Here is a 22108-nt window from a genome sequence, read left to right on the forward strand (position 1 = left end):
GGGGGGGGGGGGGCCGTTGTCCCCACGGCCGCTTTGTCATTAACTTGTGCAAGACGGGAGGGGAATCGTGCAAAAATATTTCCTTCTCCATCCTGTCCCCAAAGCACCCAGAGCCAATGGGGGTGGGGAGGCGACGGGTGCGGCAGCAGCAAGGGCAAGGTGCTGGGGCATGGAGCACAGCGTTGGTGCATGGGGTGCAGTGTTGGGAGCGTGGGGCGCTGTTGGGGCACGGTGTCGGTGCTGCAGCTGCCACCAGCTTCTCGTGCATGGGGTGAGGGTCCTGGAGCCAGGCTGGAGGGCTTCACTATGGGCCCTGCAGCGGTGCCAGCTGTGCATCCCTGCAGCAGGAAATGCAGTGGGAGCCAGGAAGGTTTCTGAGAAGTGGTGCTGACCTGTGCCGGGCCTCCCTGCGGTTTCCCCCCCCTCTCACCTCCTGGCACAGTCACGCTGCATGCTCATGCACCGGTGCACAGCTCAGGAGGGGCAGCTCCTCCTGCTCCCCCCCACCAGCACCCCTCGGGGAGCCCCTGGGTGATGTGGGGTGCTGGGATCCCCCGGCACACCAAGCAGCCCCTACTCCTGGCGCTTGGTTTGTGTCTGTCCTGCGCCCACTGCACACACTGCACCCAGCACTCATCCTGCCGTGCACTCCGTGTTCAGACTTCACCATGCAATCCCCACTAACCCCTGCACCGTGCACCCGCCTTGCATCCATGTTCACCTCGTGCACCCAGCTCCCATCTCTACACCAAAGCTCCTGCACCAGTGCTGCAGCTGATCCAGCAGTGTCCTGTTGCCCATCCGTGCTGAACTGATGTTGCGGGGCTCCAAATGGAGCTGGGGGGGCACGCATTACTGACCAACTCGGTGTATTTCCAGCTGGATGCATTGCTGACGCGCTGCATTGCTGCTAACACGGTGCATCGCTAACCTGGTGCGTTTCCAGCCCCGCATCAGAGGCTCGGAGAAGGATGCTGGGGGGGCCGTGGCACTGCGTGCCCACGGATGGAGGAGCCGGGGGGAGCAGCTGAAGCCCTTCCCAGCCCTGTCACGGCCGCTGCGCTCTCGGAGGAAGCCGCTGCTCTCTTTCACCCGGCGCTGTTAAAAATACCGCTCCCGATTTTAATACCGCTGCTATTTCAGGTGCTGCTTCGGGCTGGGAGCAGGAAGTGAAACCACACGGCTCCCGATTCTGCTTGCCCCTCGCAGCCCCCTGCGCCACCCCTGGCCGAATCCAGGGTAATCGGGTCTATTTGAAGCCCAGCAGCCGGGCGCCCGCCTTCACCTTCTGGGCCTTCCAGCGCAGCAGGCGGATGGCGCGCAGCCCGAGCCGCAGCACGGCGCTGTATTTGAACACCAGTTTGTAGAAGGCCTCGGTCATGAGTGCACCGCTGGGGTCGGCGTGTTTCAGCGCTGCCATCGGTGTGTATGCTGCGTTTGTTTGGTGCCGGAAGGGCGGCCGGGCCGCCTCGATCACCCGCAGTGTGTGCTGCACATGAGGACGGCACGGTCGCCTTCCCATCCCTGCCTCCAGCCCCTCATGTCCATCACCTCGTGTCCATCCCTTTATCTCCATCCCTTCATCTCCATCCCCTCATCTCCATCCCATCATCTCCCTCCCCTCATCTCCATCCCCTCATCTCCCTTCCCTCGTCTCCATCCCATCATCCCCATCCTCTCATCTCCATCCCCGTCCTCATTTCCATACAGCTCACATTCTCATTCCCATTCTATTCCCACCCTCATCATCTCCATCCTATCCCCATTCCCACCAAGTTTCCACCAACATTCCACCTCCACCACATCCCCATTGCCATCCAACTCCCATCCACATCTCTACACCATTTCCCCATCCTCATCCCCATCATTTGCAGCCCCACCCTATGGCCATTCCATTCCCACCCAAATTTCCATCACCATCCCATCACTATCCCACAATCATTTCCTTCCCATCTCCACCTCCATGCTCACCTTATCCCCTTCCCATTCACACACAAATTTCCATTCCAGTTCCCATTCCCATTCCAACCCCATCCCCATCCATCCTCACCACATCCCCATCCCAACCCGTCCCCATCCCACTTTGGGGGATTTTAAGGAGCAGGAGGAAGGAGTCAACACAGGAGATGCCAGCGCCGCCCAATTGCTACTCCTCATTAGTGCTAATTGAGCTCTCTTGTATCCTCCCATCCCACCCTGCAGCTCCGCCATCACCTCTGCAATGTCCTCAGGGCTCTGCCCCAGGCTGGCGAAGACATCCCTGGAGTTCCGCAGGTAGAGGTCGGTGAAGATGGCAGCGGTCTCAGGGTCGGTCTGTGAGTAGTCGGCGCGCTTGGCCTCCTCGTACACCTTGGCCTCGAACTCAGTGGTCACCGGCCCCGGCTCCACCAGGCTGATGCTGCAGGGTGGGATTCTGAGGATGATGGTGGCTGAGACCCCCCCCCCCACACACCCCTCAGCCCCCCACTCACGCCACATTGAAGCGCAGTGCCTGCACCACCAGGCTCTCACAGAAGCCCTCCACGGCGAATTTGGAGGCGGCGTAGACGTCGTTGAAGACGATGCCTGGGCGAGGAGTGGCAGTTGGGGGTGTGCAGGATGGGGAGCCCCCCAGCGCCCTGTGCCCCCATACCCTGCAGCCCCATCACGCTGCTGATGACCACGATGTGGCCGCTGCGGCGACGCTTCATGTCTGGCAAAACCTCCTTCACCAGGCGCACCAGCCCAAAGAAGTTGGTGTCCATCAGCCCCTGCATGGCCGCCAGGCTCTGGCACTCCAGTGGCCCAATCATCCCCACGCCGGCGTTGCTGACTGTGGGGTGCAAAGCATGTTAAGGGCAAGCTGGGGTCCCCGGCACCCTTGGAATGGGGGTTCCCCAATATGGGACCTTGGCACAGAGGTGTGGGATGGAGGCTCCCCAGGAAATGGGGGTCTTTGGCACAAAAGGACTGTGGTGCACCTAGCGTGGAGGGTCCCCAGTGCATGGGGCACTGCTGGCCCAGGGGCTCCCGGTCCCCAGTGCCACATGGGAGGAGGGTCATCAGCAATGGAATGTCCCCAGTGTGTGGAGTAAGTAACCCACATGCAGAATGCTCCTGGTGCAGGGGGTGACCCCAGTGCGGCACGCCCCTGGTGCAGGATGTCCCCAGTACGGGGTGTCCCTGGTGCATGGAGCAGCCTGGGCTCTGTGCGTGGGGAGCTGCAGGGCCACACAGAGACGTGGCTCACCCAGGACATCGACGCGGCGCCCGGGGATGCTGTCGAGACAGGCGCGGATGGACGCCTCGTCACACACGTCCAACTGCTTCACCTCCAGCGTCCGGCCCAGCGCTGACCCCGCCGCCTCCACCAGCGCTGCGCTGCGGGCCATATTCCTCACCGTAGCGATGACTGAGGGGGGCACGGGAGGGATCAGCCCCCCGTCCTCCCTCTCCGCACCGTTGGCACCCCCTGCTCTGCTCACCTCGGAAGCGGCGCTGCTTGTCCCGTGCCAGGCGCACCGCCAGCGCCAACCCGATGCCGGATGAGCAGCCGGTGATCAGCACGGTGCGGGGAGCCATGGCCACGGCCTCACCACCCACGCCGTGGCTTTAATAGCTGCTGGCCCCCAAATCCCAGCCCTAATCCCCCCACCCCGCTAATCCTCCCCGGCTCTGGGATTTGCGGGGCCTCGTGGCTGAGCTGCACGTGGTGCACAGAGGGGCCTTTGTGTGGCACCGGGGGGGCACTGCGGGGACGTGGTGGTGCGGGGGAGCTGCTGCCATGCGACGAGGTTGACCCCCACAGCCCCCCCGACGGGGATGAGGATGGCGTTGGAAAGGGGAGAAACAGGAGCTCTGAAAAAATAACGTTTATTCTCATTTTGTATAAAACACATCACAGTTCGACTGGCCTTGGGGGGGGGGCATGGGGAGGTGTGGTGGAGACCCCAAGCCCCGCATCCTCATGATGGGGAGGGGAGCAACTCCACGAGCCCCCTGGAGATGGGGGTGAGGGGTCTGCAGCCATGACCCCGTGAGAATGGAGGGGCTGGTGCTGAGGGGGACAAAGTGCAAGAGTGTGAGGGGCCACAGCAGCGGGGTGTGGGGTGAGCCCCCCTCGTCCCTGCGCTCACTGCTGCGAGCGGTGCCCTTGTGTGCCGGCAGGGCTGTGCTGTGCAGTGTTGGCTGTGTCGAGCTGTGCCAGTGCTGCTGCACGGCGCTGAGCTGTGCCAACCTATGCCAGCAGTGCCGTGCCAAGCTGTGCCAATTTCTGCCGGCGATGCCATACTGAGCTGTGCCAAGCCGTGCCGGCAGCGCCAGGCTCATAGGGCCACACAGGTGCAGTAGTGCCGCAGCTTGCAGGGCAGGATGCCACGGTTGATCTGGTGGAACTCCACGAGCTGGATGAGGTCAGCAAAGCGGGTCTGTCCGTCGTCCATGGTGAAGTAGAGCCGTCCCTCCTCCTCGCTCTGCCAGGCAGGTGAGCATCAGGCCTGGCTGTCCTCCCCCCAACCCCCGCATACCCTCCCCGCAGCCATGGCACTCACCGGCAGGATGAGATAGTGCTTGACTTTCTGCAGGTGGCACAGGGACAGCACGAAGCCCTTGGGGTTGCGCTGGCTCTCCCGCACCAGGAACACCCTGCGAGCCCCAGAGCAGAGTCACCCCAAAGCCCCGAGGGGCCAAGTGTGACCCCTATGTCCCCCTCCACCTTGCCATCCTATCCCCCCCCATCCCCTGGGCTCCAGGACCTCCCTATACCCCCTGTGAGCCCTTTATGAACTGTGGGACCCCACGACCCCCAGTGGCCGTGTGCACCCAAGGAGTCCCTGATCCACGACCCCCCCTGTTCCATACCCATCCACCAGCCCCTGGCGGCCGATGAGCTGCTGGGTGTCCTCCCGTGAGATGCGCCCGTGGAACCACGGCTGGGTGCGATGAATGGCTGCAGGGAGAGGAGAGGGTCACCAGGAGGGGTTCCCCACCCCTCCGGGCAGGAACCCCTGAGCTGGGGGTCTCCATGCTCCTGCCTACAGGTGTTGCTCACCAGCACTGAGCGGGGAGCTCTGGCAGGCAGCAGGCAGGCTGTACCGGTGTGTCGTCTTCTTCTGGCCGTGCGAAGCAAAGCAAGCAGCAGAGTGAGCGCACGCTGAGGGGGGGTCCCGCTCCCAGCCTGTGCCCCCCACTCACCCTCCAGGCCTGCGCCTCCTCCAGCACTGCTGTCAGCACCTCGCTGGGGTTCTCAATCACCCGCCCTGTGCACCCTGAGAAGTCCATGGCCACCAGCGCGCTGTCTGACACACTCTGCTGTGGGGACAGTGACAGCGAGCTGGGGGGCGGGGGGCACCCCGTGGATCAGAGCTGCGCCTGGAAGGGTGGGGGGCACTCACCAGTGGTGTGGGGGTGATCCAGGGGTGCTGGCTCAGGCGTGCTTGTGCTTGCTGGTAGTTGCGGTAGAGCTGCATGCCGTACTGGGGGTGCCCCAGGGGGGCAAGGCGGTGTGAGTCTCCCTTTGCGTCTCCCCAGTGCCTCCCAGTGCACTTCAGCATCCCCCAGTCTCACCCACTGCCCTCCCAGCACCCCACCAGCACCCCTCTAACATCCCTCAGCATCCCACCAGCATCGCTCTGGTACCCCTCACTGCCCCCCAGCGCCCTCCAGCTGGGGCTCACCTTGAAGAGGCGGAATGCTGCTATCCAACAGGTCCGACTCTGCTCATCCTCACTGCAGAGCAGCTTCAGGCCCTTCACCCCACTGCGCACCTTGTAGGGCTGTGGGGCGAAGCCAGATTGATCCATCGCAAAGCAGTCCCCCAAAGCCCCCAAGTCCCTGTCACCCTTCAGTGAGCAAAGACCCTGCGCAGAGCTGGGTAGGGTGCCCAGAAGGGGCGCACCTTGATGCAGAACCCAAACTCGGTGGGTGTCCCGTAGTGCTTCTTGCCCTGTGTCACGTAGTAGATGTTGGACTCGGTGAGGTCGGCGAAGTACTGCAGGTGCCGGGGGTCCTGGGGCCGGGGAGGGGGCATCAGGGGCTGCTCCCACTGCCTCTGGGCTCGGGGTGCCCTTGACTGCACCTCACCTTGGACGTGCCCTTAGTGGAGTAGTAGAGCCCCGAGCGGCGCAGGGAGAAGTAGAAACGCTTCCAGACCTTGCGACTGGCCTCGCGCAGCTGCAGGAAGCCCTGCACCTCAGGGCAGCTCCCGGAGTTCAGGAAGTTCTGGGGGGAGACAGGGGCTGAGGGGCGGCCAGGCACAGCAGGGCCTCGTGGCATGGATCGGTCCCCGTGGCACAGCTGGGTCCCAGCGTCACGTTTGGGTCCCCATGGCATTGTTGAGTCCTCACGGAGCCTCCGAGCCCAGCGCCATCATACCTGGATGAGCTCCGAGTGCGCCATGCTCTTATTTGCCTCCAGACAACTGGACACCATCACCTCGGGGAAAAGGGACTGCTGGGGGGAACAGGTGGGTCAGGGGATGCCTGCGGCTCTCCGTGGGGAGACGGGGCCCTGTAGTGTGGCTCACGTACCGCGTTGCTCTTGAAGAGTTCATACTTGGCGAAGTTCTTGCGGAAGACGAAGCGGCTGTCAGCACCAAGGGGCCACATGCTCTGCACCTCCACCACCGACTCGTGGTCCTCCAGGCAGCGCTCTGTGGGGACAGGGGCTCAGCGGGGGCCGTCACCGTGCCACGCCGTGCCGTGCCGTGCACTCACCCAGTGCCAGGTGCTGGTGCAGCTCCACCAGGGCCCAGCTGTGGTCGTGCAGCGCGTGCGTCCTCTGCACCAGCATCTCGCAGAGCTGCCGTGCTGTCGTGCCTGCTGACACCTCCAGTGAGCGGCACGACCCATCCTCGCTGAACACCTTCACCAGCTGTGAGACCGCAGTGGGTCAGGGCCCCGTTACCCTGCAGGAGACCCCAGGAGGCCCCAGACCCACCGCCGGGCACTCACGTGGCAGGCGCCTTCACGGGGGGGGTCCCTGCCCGCCGGGGGGGCTGCTGAGGATTGGCGAGTTGGAAGGGCTGCAGAGCTCAGGGAAGGGGTTGGGGATGTTGGGCAGTGATGAGGCACGCGGCTCCTCCTCTGACAGCGGCCGGCTGTGGGGCAGAGATGGGCTGAGCCCCCTGTCTGCCCCCCAGCCCACCCCACACCGCAGGGCTGAGCCCCTCGCACCCACCTGGTGCTGTGGATGAAGAGGGGCTGCGAGCGGCGCAGGTCGGTGGCAGGCGGCCCCTCGCCCACGTCCCCCTCCTGCTCCACGCTGCCCACCTCGGGGGGGTCCCGGACACAACTCTGCTGGGCCCCCCCGTCCATGGCATCATCTGAAGGGCAGAGAATGGGGGCTGCAGCTGGATCCCACCCAGCAGCACCCCAGTGGGGTTTCACTGGTGCTGAGTGCTGTGAGTCAGTGTGGGGGTGACTCAGCACTGCTCCACCTGCCCCCTCGGTGCCCCTGCCCACCCCCAGGGGGCTGCATGCTGCCGGTGCCGCCGTCCTCAGCCCAAAGATTCGGCACTGCAGTGAAGAGCGCAGCTCCATATGAGACAATGGAGAATCTCCCACGCCTCCATTTCCCATGCGGGAGGCGCTCCAGTGCTCCAGCATCACCAGTGGGAGATTGGTGGTGCCAAGGCAGTGGGTGAGAGGGCTGCACTGAGCCAAACTGGGGCAAACTGGGCTGAAACCAGCCAAGCGGGCTGAACCGGGCTGGGCTGAGACATGCTGGGCTGAAGTGGGCCAAGCTGGGCTGCGCCGTGTTGTGCCGGGACGAACTGTGCCATGTTGTGCCGGGATGAGCCGAGCCGCGAGCGCCGCGCCGGCACAACCGTCATCACGGCGCGGTACAGCCCAGCCCAGCCACCTCCTCGGGTCCGGCCAAACCAGTTCTGGAGGCCGCTCCCAGCTCCACCTCACCGTGCTGGCATCCGTGCCGCGCCGGGGCCGGGGGCGAGGAGACGGAGACCGCCGTGGGAACGGCCCCCCGCCGCGCCGTGCCGCCCTCGCCCATGGCTCCGCGCCCGCTGCCAGCACCCACACATGCAGGGGACACGGGGACACGGCGGTGCTCCAGGGGACCCCGCGTGGCTCTGCCTGGCACGGCTCGGTGTGGATGGGCACGGCCTGGCGTGGCGCGGCACACGCTGCCCAGGACAAGCAGAAGCAAGCAAAGCCCGGCGCAGCGGTGCGGCCGCCTGGCACGCGGCACACGTAACACACGCGTGTGTGGCACCGTGCCGTGCTGGTGGCACTCGGGGTTAATCATTCACCCGCGGCCTCTCCAGCCCCACTTCCCGATGGCGATGTTGTGAGATCCAAGTCCACGGCTGGGTGGGCACCGGGGCCCTGTCTGCGTGGTGCCACAGCGCCGTGGCACTGAGATGTGCGGGGCCACCACCATCCCCATCCCCTTTCCATCCACATCATTATCCCAGCCTCAGCCCCGTCCCACTGCTCTCTCCCCTCATCCCAAAACCCTGCCAGCTCTGGGTGCTGTGGGCTTGGTGCCCCTTCCTAGTTCTCAAAGTAGAGACACAAAGGGGATAACAGAGGTGTTGAGGGTGGGTGGGGTGTGGATGGGGACCTCACAGAGCCCCACCTCCACCAGCCCCTCACCGTGGCCTCAGGTTACCCCGACCCAGTGGCTGTGGCAGGGTGGTGACAGCAAGGGGGGACATGGAATATCCCTGGGGTCTGGGACAAAGGGAGGGCCTTGGGGCTATGGGGTGGGGGAAGCAGGGCCACCGGGGTTAAGGGACACAGGGCTGCGGGGCTGGGAGATGGGGGTCACCGCACTGTATCCCATAGGGCCAACAGAGTCAAGGGTTGGTTCCAATGGCCACTACAGTTATGGGACAACGTTCCTGGGGCCATTGGTTTTAAGGGATGGGGTCTGAGGGCCACCAGGGTTAAAGAGACGGGATCCCAGGGCCGCCAGGAGGAAAGGGTGGGATCCCAAGGCCACCAGCGCTATAGGGCACGGTTTCCAGGGTCACCAGAGTTATGGAATGAAGTTAGAGGGTCACCAAGGCTACAGGGACGGGGTCCCATGGGCTGCTGGTGAGGGCTGGCTGGGTGCCGGTGCCGTAGAACTGGGATTCCTGTAACTACGGGGCGTTGGCAGCAAAGGAGGAAGAAGAGGAGCCGGGAGGAAGACGAGGGGAAAAGGGCCGGGATGGGGGAGAGGGGAGCAGCGCCTGGCGGTACCCCAGCACAGGGACCCCCACCCCAACCCCGCTCCTACCTGCAGCTCTCGCCGCTTCCTGCCGCCCTCCCGCCGGACCGGGCATTCCTGTTTTTCCCTGGCTTTATCTACCTGCGCCAGCGCCCGCCCCCGCCTGACATCACTGCGCTGGGGCGGCCCCGGCCCCACAACGGCCCCGCGATGGGATCAGCCCAGCTTTGGTCCCACAGGGGATGGGGATTTTCCCACAATGCACTAGGGTGACCCCGAGGCCGGCCAAGATGTGGGGCAGAGGTGGGTGGGATGCAGGATGGGGGGATGCCTTCCCCTGCCTGCCTCTGCCCCGCAGGGCGGCCAGCCAAGGTGTGGGGTGGGACCCTCTCACTGGGAACCATGTGTGGGGGGCTGGAGTGGGGATGGGGGTCCCCAGTGGCATTTGTGGGGGTCTCCTGGGTGATACGTGAGGCACACATGGCTGGAGATGCATGGAGGGTGCCCGTGGGTCTCCATGGGGGATGTGGGGTCCCCGTGTGGCTCAGGGGTGTCCCTGTGGGGGACCTCCCCCATAGGAGGCACAGGGGATCCCTGTCGGGTGCTGGGGGTCCCAGAAGGTCATTGAGTCTCCAGAGGGGGTCCCCACGGGGTTTCCCTCCACAGAGGATCCCGAGGGTGCCCTGGGGGTCCCGTGAGGGTCCTGTGGGGCTGCGGGCTGTGGGTCACACCGTGGGGGTCCCATGGCAGGAAGGTCAGTGGAGGTCCCACAGGTGCAGTGCAGGCTCTGTGGTTCTGTGCACATCCCCCGTGGGCCTGTGGAGCTCCCGGAGGGTCGCTGTGTCCCCAGGGGGGTTTCTCTGTATCCCCTCGAGGTCCCTCTGTGCCCCACGGATCTCCGCGTGTCCCCATGAGGTCCCTTTGCGTCCCCACACTCCGCAGGGGGCAGCGGCACGTCCCGGTGCTATACGTCCCTCCCGACAGCAGAGGGCGGTAACGCGGAGGGAACGGAGCAGACGAGAGGGCGGTGCAGAGCGGCCGGAAGCTCCGTGTCACGTGGCAGCACCCGGAAGCGGCGGCAGGAGTGCGGCCATGAGCAGCGGCGGTGGCAACGGAGCGGCGGCCGCTGGGACCGAGACCGAGGCCGGTGACGGTTTTGTTTCCAGTTCCGGTTCGGAGCGGCGGGTCCACATCATGGTGGAGTACTGGTGAGGGCCCCGCCACCTCGGGGGGGGGCTGAGGGGCCCTGAGGGGCTGCGGCGGCGCTGGAGGAGCGCGGGGAGCTCCGGGCGGGATGTGGGTCTGTGGGGCGAGGAGGGGAGGGGCGCAGCTTTTGGGTTCAATCCCACCCGCAGCGAACCCTGCGGCTTCGGGGCCACCTACGAGGAGCTGGCGAGCGCCGTGCGGGAGGAATATCCCGACATCGAGATCGAGTCCCGCCTGGGGGGCACCGGTGAGCTCCGGGGCGGGGGGCTTCGGGGGGGCTTTGGATTTTTCTATGGGAGTATGGGGGCTCCCGGGGGGCTTTGGGTGTTTCCCATGAGGAAAGGTGCGTGTGTCCGTCCGTGTGCGGGTGTCTGTCTGTGTGTTTCCCCTCCCTGGTGCTGCACTGGGTCTCAGCCCCACCTGCTGGGAGGTGCTGGGACTGAGCCCGTTACAACCTCGCACAGAGGTGGGAGGGGGGTGGAGGGGGGTTGTACCTCACTCCCTGAGCTCTGGAGGCCGTGGGCTGACCTCAGCCCCATATCTGTTCCCCCCAGGATCCCTCAGCCCCATCCTGCTGCGGTTTGGGGTGGTGGGGATGGGAGTGAGGGGGGGGCACAGCTTATGGCTCCCTCTGTTTACAAGGCGCCTTTGAGATTGAGATTAACGGGCAGCTGGTCTTCTCCAAGCTGGAGAACGGAGGCTTTCCCTACGAGAAGGACGTGAGTACCCAGCCTGGTTCCCCCTGGGCCGTGTGGGGGGGTGGGGGCTCAGCAGTGTGGGACAACTGAGAGCCACACGTGTGCCCCCCCCTCATCCCCACAGCTGATCGAAGCGATCCGCAGAGCCAGGAATGGGGAACCGCTGGAGAAGATCACCAACAGCCGCCCCCCCTGCGTCATCCTGTAGCCCCGCGCCTGGTGGGGGTCTCCTGTCCCCTCAGCACCCCGTGCTTTGCTGCTCCCCGTTAAACTTCCTGCACCCATGGGGACGTTGGAGGAATGCGGGAGCATAAGGAGGGGAGCTGCCATGGTGCTGCTGTCACTGGTCCAGCTCTGCCCATCTCCTGAGGCCGCGTCCACACCACACGTGGGCTGTAACCGTGGCACTTACCTGCCTGCTCCCCTCCTGCCCCTCCCTCCAGCAGCAGCACAGAGGGGCTCATTCTCAGCCCCTGGGGGGTTTGGGGCACTCACAGCCCCGCTGCTTCCTGACCTGTGAGGCCAGTGAACGCCCAGCCCAACCTGACCGTCAGAGGGGACGCAGCGGCTTCAGAGCTCCCAAAGGTTTATGCAGAGGAACGTAAACTTGAGTGCGGTTCGTTAATGATTACAGCTTCTCTGATCACTGTTTAAACAGGTACGAGGGCAGCAGGGACCGGCTGGCCATGGGAAGCCCTGCTTGGCTCTATCCCCACAGCCCCGGGGTTCGTTTAACGGCCACGAGCTTCTCCTGCTGCCCTGTTCCCAGGCTCCTGGCTCTCACCCTCCCCACGTAATGACTCTGCCCTTTGCCGCAGGGCAGCTGAGCCCAGGGCAGCGTGGCCGAGCCGAGGTGGCCGCCCCCTATTTATTATGTACTGTCTGTAAGCCCCACGATCCAGTGCTGAATAAAGGATGGAGGAAAACACTGCTCCTCTTCCCCTGCGTCCCTGGAGAGCGTGGTGGGGAGGCGGGCAGTGAAAGCAGGGCTAGGTCAGCTCCCTGCTGCCCTGTTCTTGGCTGCAGCCCAGCGGGATCAGGGCTTTCCCTCAGTGCTGTGGTGGCAGCAGCTGATGGAGGAGACGGGAGCAAAGCACGCAGAGCCAGCAGAGTAGAAAAAGAAAAAAAAAAAAATCATATACAATGATCAAATATACATCCAGGTGCGACACCATCAGCTTCACAGGAATCCAGCAGGAGCCCGGGCAGCCCAGCATCCACCTGCTCAGTGCAAGTCAGTGTGTCCAGCGCAGCTGGGCGCCGGGGGGGAGGGGGCTGGGGCACAGCGGTGGCAGAGGAGCCTTTGGGACAGTGGCAGTGTGACGGGTGTATGGTGAGGAATAGCAGTGTGATGGGGCTCCCAGTCCTGTGCTGGTCGGGTGATGCTGCTTCCATCTTCCTTATTCCATGAGGAACCGTGTGAGCAGCCATCTCGGTGGGGCTTTTGGGCTCCTTCTGGGGGTCCTCTGTGCCCACCCCTGTGCTGCTGCACTGTCCCACGGTGCCCTGGGCTCTCCTGCAGCACAGGGCATCCCCTGCAGAGGGGGCAGTCCCGGCCCCACATCCGCCGCCGGCCTCACGCCGTCCCTCCCCAAGCTGCCTCGGTGAAAGGGGGGTCCAGCGGCGGCCCTGCCCTACACAGCCACGTCCTCAGGCTCAGCCAAACCCAGGTACTCGGGGTTTTCAGCTGCCGGCGTGGAGCCGGGTCCACCCTCAGGGCTCCCGGCTTTGGGGGGGTCCTGATTCCAGTAGTAGGGGTTGTCAAAGGCCTGGCTGAAGGCGGTGGGGACCGGCAGCCCCGGGGGGGCCAGGTACTCGGGGTTCTCCACGGCGCGGCCAAAGGGCCCCAGGAAGGGGTGCTTGGTGTCCTTGATCAGCCCGTTCTTGCCTTGGTGGCCCTTGGGCTTGTCTGGTGGGGACGGCGGTGCGCAGGGGTGCCGGGGGGGCGACGGCCGCTCCCCAGCCTGATTCACGTACTCTGCAGGGACAAGGGACGTGTCAGCAGCTGAGCAGGGTCCTTGCCTCCCTCCCAGGGTCCCTATTGCCCTACCTGGCATAGTGGTATGGGGAGCTGGGGGGGCGAAGCCCTCGGGGTCCAGACCCTCGCTCTCATCACCCGGCAGCGCAGTGGGGTCCTCGCTGTACCGTGTGGCCGGGGGGCTCGGCAGGGCTCCCTTGGCCCCAACATCCACCTCCAGAGCCTCTGGCACAGGGCACTCTGGCCCCTCCACCAGGCTCTGCGGTGGAAAGGGGAAGGCAGCTGATTCCTCGCCCTCTGTTGTGTCGGCTGGGGTTTCCGCCGTGCTCTGAGGAGGCAAGAGGGGCACGGAGTCGGGCAAGGCGCCGTGGGGTCGCACGGGGTCTGCGGGGTCTCCAGGTAGCGCTGGGGACTTTGCACCCTGTGGACCCTGCAGCAGCACGCTGCCCCAAGCTGCCCCAAGCTGCCCCATACCCGCGTGGAGGAGATGCGGCTGCGGTAGGCAGTGGAGGTCTCGGCACTGAAGAAGCCCTGGTGAGGGACCAGGTACTCCTCAGCATCCACCAGGTCGTCCATGTCCTCCTCCTCCAGCAGCGCCCGGTAGAAGGTGCTATCCATGGAGCTGGGCAGCCCGATCATGTCGTTCTGGGGGCGAGGGGGGGCTGTCAGTGCCTGCTGGGGCACGGCTGAGGGCAAAACCCCCGGGACCCCGTACCTGGATGACCACAAAGCGCTGGGGGTCGCGGGCCATGCGGGAGAACTCGGTGACCAGCTCACGGAACTTGGGCCGGCACTCGGAGTCGATCATCCAGCCTGGGGCAGAGCCGAGCGCCGTGAGGGGGGCGGTGGGGTCCAAGCCACCGTGTCCCCACGTCCCCCCACTCACATTTCACCATGATCATGTAGACGTCGATGGTGCAGATGGGCGGCTGCGGCAGCCGCTCGCCCTTCTCCAGCAGGTCAGGGATCTCCCTCGCTGGGATCCCATCGTAGGGTTTTGCCCCGAAAGTCATCAGCTCCCACACTGTGACACCTGAGGACACGGGGACATGGGGTAAGCGTCGCTTTGGGACCCCCTGCCCCACCACAGCCAGCACAGGAACGCACCGTAGCTCCAGACATCGCTCTGGTGGGTGAAGCGCCGGCGCAGGATGGACTCCAGCGCCATCCATTTGATGGGGACCTGGGTGGGAGGGTGGAGGGGTGAGCGGGACCCCCTGGAGGCACCACGCTCCCTGTCACCCCGTCCCCACGTCCCACCTTGCCCCCGTCAGCATGGTACTCGGTCTCGTCGATATCAAGCAGCCGTGCCAGCCCGAAGTCTGTGATTTTGACGTGGTTGGGGCTCTTGACCAGGACGTTGCGAGCAGCCAGGTCACGGTGCACCAGCCGCACCTCCTCCAGGTAGCTCATCCCCTGGGCAGCAGGCATTCAGCTCTGCACCTCCAACCCCCCGCGGCCCCCACAGCCCCCAGCAGCCCCCAGTCCTACCTTGGCGATCTGCACACACCAGTTGAGCAGGTCCTGGGAGCCGATGCGGTCCTTGTTCTCCCGCACGTAGTCCAGCAAGCAGCCGTAGGGCATCAGCTGCGTCACCAGCTGCACCGTGGAGGTCAGGCAGATGCCCAGCAGCCGTGACACGTAGGGGCTGCCCACCCCGGCCATCACGTAGGCTTCCTGCAGGCAGCCACGGACAGGAGGTCAGGTTGGCACAGACTTCCCAGCCCCGTGCCCGCCTCCACCGCACTCACATCCAGGATCTCCTTGTTGGCCTTGGGCGAAGTGTTCTCCCGCAACACCTTGATGGCCACCGGGATCTTCACGCTCTCCCCGTCGGGGATCCAGATGCCCTATGGGGGGGTCGGTGAGCGAGGAGGACGCAGATGGCGCCATCTCACTGGCTGTGCCTCCCACTCCTCACCTTATAGACAGTGCCGAAAGCGCCGGAGCCCAAAACCTTCACTTTCTTCAACTCTGTCTCCTTGAGGATGCGCATCTGCGCTTGGTTGGGAAGGGCCCCGCTGGGCGTCAGCGGCTCCACCAGCTGCAAGGGACAGGTGAGTGAGGAGGGACAACTCTTCGAGCCCTCCCCTCCAGGTTGCCCCACATCCCCACCTCGGTCTCCTGCAGCAGCCGCCGCATGGTGTGCTTCCTCTCCTGCTGCCGCCGACGCTTGACGCAGATGACGGTGATGAGCAGAAGGACGACGACCAGCAGAGCCCCCACCACACCAGCAATGATGGACGTCACCTGGCTGTGGGAGGTGACAGGGGGCGTGGGGACGTGGTCACCCCCCGATGCTCCCCCGTGGGGCAGGGGTACCCATGGTGCTACCTTGGCTTCTGGTCCACGGGGCAGCCGTCCTCGTCCCGGATGGTGCACCTGATAGAACGCAGGGTGGGTGAGCATCCAGCAGCCCCCTTCCATACCCCTGGTCGCGGTGCATACTCACGAGTGGGTGCAGTTGGTGGGGCAGAGCTGGCAGACCCCCTCCTCATCCGGGTACTTCCAGATGGGCACAAAGGAGGCGTCCACCTTCACCCCGCTGGGGCAGCGCCGCACACACTGCTGCCCGTCCTTGTAGTGCGCACACGCCACGCACTGATCCGCGTCCTGTGGGGCAGGGGGGCAAGGGGTGGGGGGTGAGGGGCCTGGCGGCAGCGCCATCCCCAGGCTGGTGTCCCCATGTCCCCGTGCTCACCGATCCAAAGCAGGTCTCGGTGCCGTTCTGTGGCTGGCACTCAGGGTGGCAGGGCAGGCAGCGCGTGCCGTTGGTGTGCTCCCGGACGGCACTGCGGGGCGGTGGGAGTGGGATGGGGTTGGGATCGATGCAGGGCTGCGTCCCACTCCCCCTGCCAGGCTCAGCCCATCCCTACACTCACCCATCCAGCAGGTTGCAGGAGGCCACGCACTCCTGGCCCCGCAGGAAGCGCTCACAGGAGACGCACTGAGTGGGGCCGGGCCCCCAGCAGTGCCCTTGGGCACAGAGGTGGAAGCACACCAGGCCCTCACTCTCTGGGGAGGTCGGACACAGGGTTACCCCCCATGGCCCGGCCTGGGGACCATGAGCAGGGCTGGGAGTGGGACTGGGGGGTCCTCACCGCACTGCTCGGGGGCTTTGTTGTGGGTCTGGAAGAGGTGCTGGCGGGGGTGGCGGAAGATGCTGTCCCAGGGCACCTTCTGGAGGAAGCAGAGCTGGGGGTTGTGGTGGATGAGCACCATCCCACTGCTGATCTCCTGCAGGGCACGCAGCCCCAATGCCCGCACCGCCAGGTCCTGCAGCGTCAGTGAGTAGGCACCGCTGCCAAGACACAGCCAGGTGAGCACCCACGTCACCTCCGTGTCACCCATCACGTCCCTCCAGGTCCCCGTCCCCATCTCACTTGTGCAGCACACGGCCACGGATAACACGCAGGTTCTGAAAGGCACCCAGGTCGTCCATGCCGGGTGGCCAGGCAGCAATGTACAGATACCCTGGGGGAGGGGAGGAGGGGGACACAAGTGTAACCACTGCTCGCTTTGTGCCCTCAGCTCATGTCCCCACCCCTGAGCACTCACCTGTCAGCTCCTCCAGGCTCTCGAAGACTGATAGCAGCTGGGGGTCCAGGGGTGCTGTGTTGGTGCTTGGGTCCCTGCGGGAGATAGGAAGGGGGGGTTGTTGGGACTGCAGGGGGTCGCAATGGTTCCCTCTGGGATGGGGTCTGCAGCACTTACCCAGCGAAGGTCTCGGGCAGGAAGGCCAGGCTGCCAAAGATCTTGGTGCAGCCAGCAAAGTGCCGGATGTTGGAGGCATTGACAGCACGGACGCCCTTGAGGAAATCCACCCCCAGGCCGTAGCACACTGCAGGGGGCAGAGAGGGGGTGGTAGATTCACCAGGACCTCCCCATAGTGCTGCCTCTTCGGCAGCATGCTGCAGGGCCCCTCAGGGCACAGCAGCCCCTTGGCTCCACTGGAGGCTGGGGCTCTCCAGCACCGTCCCTGCAGAGCTTCCCAGTGAACAGCAGCCCCCCGGGTTGCCCCAGAGCCTCCCTAGCTGCATAATCAGGACCCCCCCCCAGGCACTCACCCTCTGGACAAGGCTTGCTGCACTTCTCGCATTTCTGCACATTGTTGACTGTCACCTCTTGACTGTTCTGGGGGCAGACAAGGGTACAGGAGCCCACCTCTGTCGCAAGGTAGTTATCTGGGGGGCGGGGGGAGGGGACAGGACGGTCAGAACTGGGTAAGGAGGTGCTCAGACCCCTCCCCGCCCCCCCAGCACTCACAGGGGCACTGGCTGACACAGCTGGCACCAAAGGTGTAACGCCCATCGCGGTTGGGCACCGACTCGAAGGTGTCGGAGTTGTAGATGACGAGGGGGGGGGCAGTGCAGCTCACAAATCCCACTCCGGTTGAAGTTCAGACAGGCCTGGGGGGGAAGGTGGGGGGGTGGTCCAACCATCAGCCCCTGTGTTTGGGGGAATCCCCTGCCCACCCCCCCATCCCTTGCCCACCAGGCAGTCGGAGTGCTTGGGGCCGGTGCAGCCCGCAGCGCACTGCTCGTGGCAGCAGTCCGTCGGCTTCGTGCCCTTGCAGCGTGGGCACCCGTGGCAGATACTGTTGGTCACTGGGGGGGAAAAGGGGGACACAGTGCCGTGGGGATCCCTCCCCCAAAGGGAGAGAGACTGGGGAGAGGGGCGAGGAGCTGCGGAGTAGGTGGCATTCCGAAGGTGTATGGGGAAGGGATTCTGGGCATCTACGGAGCAGGGGTTTGGGGACAAGGGGAAGGTCTGCAGCGTGGTGACTGGGGGGGCACCAGTGGAGGTCCCCAGGGCAGGGATCTGGGTGCTACACGGGGTGAATGGAGCAGGGATATGGGAATGCCCAATGGTTTGGGGGGTATCTATGGGGTGGGGGGGGTCCAGGCAGCCCCCTACTCACGGGTCTGGCAATCCCGGGGGCCGTCGCCCCAGCAGTGCCCCTCCACACACAGTGCCCTGCAGTCAGGACCTGCAGGCGGACGGTTGGCATCAATAGGGCGCTGGGGGGGGGGGGTAGCATCCCCCAACCCACCCACCTCTCAGCCCCCCCATGCCCCCTCCCCAGCCCTGGGGCTGCTCACAGGTGCGGCTGCGGGTGCTCTCCACGCGGGTCTCACTGCGCAGCTCGTTGTGCCGGTGGAAGATGTCAGCCCAGAGGATGGTCTCCTGGAAGCAGAGCTGGGGGTTCCCCTCAATGTGCACCCCCCCCTTCAGGATCTCTGCGTGGGGGGGGGGACAAGAGCTGCCATCAGCACGGGGGGATGGCCCCACGGGGACACCCAGCCCCACACAGGGGCTTGGAGTCACCACCCAGAGACGGAAGGGGCTGCATAAAATCTGGGGAGGAGTGAGTTCTACTGGGGGCATAGGGATGGACAACGGGGAATGGTCTAAGCTAAAAGAGGGGAGATTTAGGTTAGACATCGGGAAGAAATTCATTGCTATGAGGGCACAGAGCAGCTGTGGGTGCCCCCATCCCTGGCAGCGCTCAGGTCCAGCACGGTGAGCTGTGGGAGGGGACATGGGCTGAGGATGGATGGATGGATTTTGGGGTCTTGCAACCCAAACCACGCGGTGATTCTTTACTCCAGCCCTACTCGTGGACCTGCAGCTCCCACGCAGCGACCCCCCATCCATCTCCTCCCCCCCCCCCCCTTACGCCCCCTACCTGTGAGCTGCCGCATGCCGAGCTGCCGCAGCCCCACATTGCCCAGCACGGCCAACGCGTAGCGCTCCTGGAAGAGCTGCGTCCCGCGGATGATGCGCAGCCCCTGCAGCCCCACGGCGCTCACGTGGTTCTCAGCGATCAGCACGTAGCCCTGCACCTCCTCGATGTCCTGCGGGGTGGAGGAGATGGGGCAGAACGGCGGTGAGACCCCCAGGACCCCCCTTCCTTCCCGGTGCCACGTGTCCCCGCATCCTCGCACCTTGAGGAAAGCGGTGTCGGCGCCGGGGGGCAGGTAGGTGAGCTCCAGGTTGCCCTGCACCACCTGGCAGCCCTGGTAGAGGTGCCGTAAGGTCTCGTAGTGGCTCTCGGGGCTGGAGGGCTGCAGCAGCTTCATGTCGGTGCCGGTGCACACTGCGGGGATGGATGGAGGGGGTGAGACGGGTCAGCCAAGGCCGGCCGTGCCATCGCCCCCGCGGGATCCGGCCGCAGGAAATGCTGCGGCTGAGGCTGCTGACGGTTATCTGCTCCCAAAAACTTCCGATGGGCTTCCGATGGGCTTCCTGCGCGGCCCCCGCACGTGGCGTGGGGACGAGGGACGCGGGATGCTCGGGGATGCGGACCCCCAGCTCCCACCGCAGCACCACCCCAGCGTTTCGGCACGCAGCCGCGACCCCCACCGCGTGCCCACGTCCGGCACTGGGCGGTCCCAGGGGGCCGAACGCCGCCCCGGCCCCACAGCCCGCACCGAGCGCAGCCCGGGGGGCCCCGAGCGGGGCGGGGGCCGCGGAGCAGGAATGCTGTGCCCACGCCGCCGGGGGGGGAGAAGCCCAGACAACACGCGATTGTTGAGCGGCCCCGGATGGCCGCGTCCCATGGCCGCCTCGCTCCGTCCCCCCGTCCCCCACCCAGTGCGTGGCGGTGGGTCCGGGAGGGGCGGGCCGGGGTGCGGTGAGTCACGGCGGTGGGGTGGCACGGCCCGGCCGCAGCGTCCCGCCGGGAACCGCCTTTTCAGGTCGGGCATGTTTGGGGAGCGCGCGGGGTGACGCAGGCACGGCCCAGCCCCGGCACGCCCGCGGCCCCCGGCGCCCCACCGCCACGCGGGACGGCCCCCCAGTGAAGGCTTTGGGGCTGGGGTCCCTCGAGACCCCCACGTGCCAAGGTGCTCCCCTGCCTCTCCTCGAGCGGGGTCACGATGTCTCCCCGTTGTCCCCTCTCACCTCATGGGGTGGGGGCCGCGGCCCAACGCTGACCCACGGCATCACCACCTCGGAAGGGGACGCTGAGGCAGGGGTTGGGTACGTCTCGCTCTGCCCTCCGTGCAGGGGGGGCCGCGCGGAGGCTGAGTGACAGCCCCCGGTGCCGGCAGCTGCCACGAGGCCATGGGACAACGCGGGATGCAGCCGCCCCCCCCCCTTCCCGACCTCTGCCTGCTGCGGGGCCGCCGAGACGGGGAAACAACCCCGAGCCTCCAGAACGGGAATCTCTGCCCCTTGGCACGGGGCAGCTACCCATGTGGATGGGGAGGTGGGGACTGCCAGGTGCCCCCACCCCGAAGGGAACGGCCCAGCGGTGTTGTGCGGCCAAAGCTCAAGGTCTGCTCCACCTGCTGCGTGCGGGCAGGGGATGCCGACGGCGCTCCCAGGGCCGGAGGAAGGCGGTGGGGATGGATCCCAGTTCGGAACCACTGCCATCGCCCTCCCGGGGCTCGGGCTGCGCGTCACCCCCTGCCCTGGGGACAGAGCTGGGTACAGCGGTGGGGACGTGCCACCACTCGGAGCTCGAGCTGCAGGGTGATGGGAGCAGAAGGGACCCACCGAGTCCCCACTTTTTGCCCGGAGCCCCACATCGGGGTCTGCGTGGGGACGGCGGTGGGGCGATGCCCGCCCCGTCCTCGCTCCGGCCGAGGCCCCGCGGCGCTGGGTCCTGCCCCGGCTGCTCCCGTCGGGCCGGGCAGGGTGCGGCACCTCGAGAATGTGGATGGGAGCGACCGGCGGGGACGCACCCGCCCGCCCGCCCACCCGCACCGTGCGGCACCGCCGCCGCCCCGGGGCCCCTCCGCGCCCCGAAACCATCTCCGTGGGACGAGGAGGGGGGGGAAGGGGGGGCTCTCGCGGTTGTGTCACCGCACCTCTTGTGATCTGCGGGACCCCCGCGAGCCGTTCCAACCCACGCATCGCGGTGGGGACGGGGCCGTCTCCATTTCGGGGTCCCCTGGGGGACACGGCACAGCAGGAGCTGCGAGCTCGCCCTCGCCGGGGGACACCGGGGGGGGCAACGAGCGGTGCGGCCGCCCCCGGCCCCGCGCCTCCCGGCTCAGCCCAATCCCGCGTGGGAACGCCGAGAGGGAGGTGCTGCCCACGGCGGGGAGCCGGGAGGGGGGGGGGGGGGGAACAAGCAAGGCGGGAGGGGTGGGGGTCACTTTCAACCGCAAAGCCCCAGCAGCCCCCCGGCCCCGCTACCCCGACCCCTCCGCTCTCCGCAAAACTCCGCACCGAGTCCCGCCGCCGCCCCCCGCGCCCCCGCTGCCCGTCGGGGCGGACCCACCTTCGGCGGCGGCGGCGGGGCAAAGCGCGGCGAGCAGCAGCAGCAGCAGCAGCGCGGGGCAAAGCGGGCGGCCGCGGGCGGCGATCATGGTGCTCAGCGCGGGCCGCGGCCCATGGCCCCGCGCCGGCCGCTCCGGGAAAGTTTGCGGTGCGGTTCCGCCGCCTCCCGCCGCGCTCCCGGGCTCCACCTCGCGGGGACGCGCAGCGTTCCTGGGAGCGGGGAAGAGGGCGCGCCGCGCGCTCCCGCCCACCCCGCGCGCTCCCGAGCACCGGAGGCACCGGGCGGCGTCGGGTCACCGTCCGTCCCGCTGTGCCGGGATCAACGGCGGAGCTCCCGGCTGCTCGCGGCCGCCCGGCAGCACCGAGGCCGGACGTCGCGGGTTCCGAATATCCCGGGCAGCATCGGAACCACGGGAACCACCGGGCGGCTTTGGGCGCTTCATCCCGGGAGCAGCGGGGCCCCTCCGACACAGGCAGCACCAAGCCGGGCGTACCGGGCACGGGGATCCCGCCGTACCGGGACTCCCGGCTGCTCTCGGTCACCCCATCCCGGCAGCACCGGGTTTTCCTGTCTCGGTCACCAGGGGTCCTGACTGGGGGGGTGCAGTGGAGCCACCCTCGTGCGCTCCATCTTGGGGTTCCCCCAACGTGGGAGCTCCACAATGGGCACTGCGAAGCACCGGGCACGGCCCCGCTGCTGGCACGGCTCCACCGGAGCACCGCAGCTCTCGGGCTGCCCCGCTGCAGGGCTCGACCCCCGGCCCCACGCGCGGTGCGGCGGTACAGGCCGAGGCCGCGGGGCAGGGCCGGTCTCGCAGCTGCCCCCATCTCCCAGCCAGGCCCG

At 66.4% G+C, this 22108-nt stretch overlaps 4 protein-coding genes across 7 annotated transcripts; 1 reads left to right on the forward strand and 3 right to left on the reverse strand.

The window, feature by feature from the left end:
* Positions 1–1249: 1249 nt before the first annotated feature.
* RDH8 (retinol dehydrogenase 8) lies at positions 1250–3561 on the reverse strand. Its single transcript, XM_042838668.1, has 6 exons — positions 3465–3561; positions 3230–3391; positions 2633–2812; positions 2472–2565; positions 2215–2398; positions 1250–1489 (listed from the first exon to the last, which is right to left on the reverse strand). The coding sequence occupies exons 1-6, from the start codon at positions 3559–3561 to the stop codon at positions 1250–1252; spliced, it is 957 nt and encodes a 318-aa protein (XP_042694602.1).
* Positions 3562–3836: 275 nt separating this feature from the next.
* GRB7 (growth factor receptor bound protein 7) lies at positions 3837–9286 on the reverse strand. Of its 4 annotated transcripts, none has more exons than XM_042838660.1 (15): positions 9220–9286; positions 7156–7300; positions 6930–7075; positions 6693–6849; positions 6507–6628; positions 6352–6426; positions 6061–6198; positions 5876–5986; positions 5655–5753; positions 5373–5453; positions 5173–5289; positions 5030–5090; positions 4840–4927; positions 4530–4623; positions 3837–4451 (listed from the first exon to the last, which is right to left on the reverse strand). In XM_042838660.1, the coding sequence occupies exons 2-15, from the start codon at positions 7298–7300 to the stop codon at positions 4305–4307; spliced, it is 1581 nt and encodes a 526-aa protein (XP_042694594.1). In that variant the 5' UTR covers positions 9220–9286; the 3' UTR covers positions 3837–4304. The 4 variants fall into 4 exon arrangements, with proteins under 4 accessions (XP_042694594.1, XP_042694596.1, XP_042694595.1 ...); XM_042838662.1 differs by having other exon boundaries at positions 5876–5923; positions 6352–6429; XM_042838661.1 differs by having other exon boundaries at positions 5173–5286; positions 6352–6429.
* On the forward strand, positions 7758–11982 carry MIEN1 (migration and invasion enhancer 1). Its single transcript, XM_042838658.1, has 5 exons — positions 7758–8186; positions 10093–10358; positions 10506–10603; positions 10999–11075; positions 11179–11982. The coding sequence occupies exons 1-5, from the start codon at positions 7758–7760 to the stop codon at positions 11260–11262; spliced, it is 954 nt and encodes a 317-aa protein (XP_042694592.1). The 3' UTR covers positions 11263–11982.
* A 184-nt stretch (positions 11983–12166) lies between these two features.
* On the reverse strand, positions 12167–21310 carry ERBB2 (erb-b2 receptor tyrosine kinase 2). The gene is given in 28 exon segments (XM_042838665.1): positions 12167–13032; positions 13105–13360; positions 13507–13677; positions 13748–13845; positions 13919–14065; positions 14140–14215; positions 14293–14448; positions 14524–14709; positions 14784–14882; positions 14954–15076; positions 15148–15286; positions 15367–15414; positions 15485–15645; positions 15734–15824; positions 15915–16047; positions 16134–16333; positions 16416–16506; positions 16591–16664; positions 16747–16873; positions 17100–17216; positions 17299–17395; positions 17397–17441; positions 17527–17639; positions 17954–18022; positions 18135–18272; positions 18722–18890; positions 18981–19132; positions 21266–21310. Coding segments are annotated over 27 exon segments (3603 nt in total). The 5' UTR covers positions 19116–19132; positions 21266–21310; the 3' UTR covers positions 12167–12688.
* Between the last annotated feature and the right edge of the window lie 798 nt (positions 21311–22108).

The sequence above is a fragment of the Centrocercus urophasianus genome, unplaced genomic scaffold, assembly GCF_019232065.1.
Source record: "Centrocercus urophasianus isolate 14NV4802_14NV808 unplaced genomic scaffold, USGS_Curo_1.0 seq_883, whole genome shotgun sequence".
In the NCBI taxonomy this organism is placed as follows: domain Eukaryota; kingdom Metazoa; phylum Chordata; class Aves; order Galliformes; family Phasianidae; genus Centrocercus; species Centrocercus urophasianus.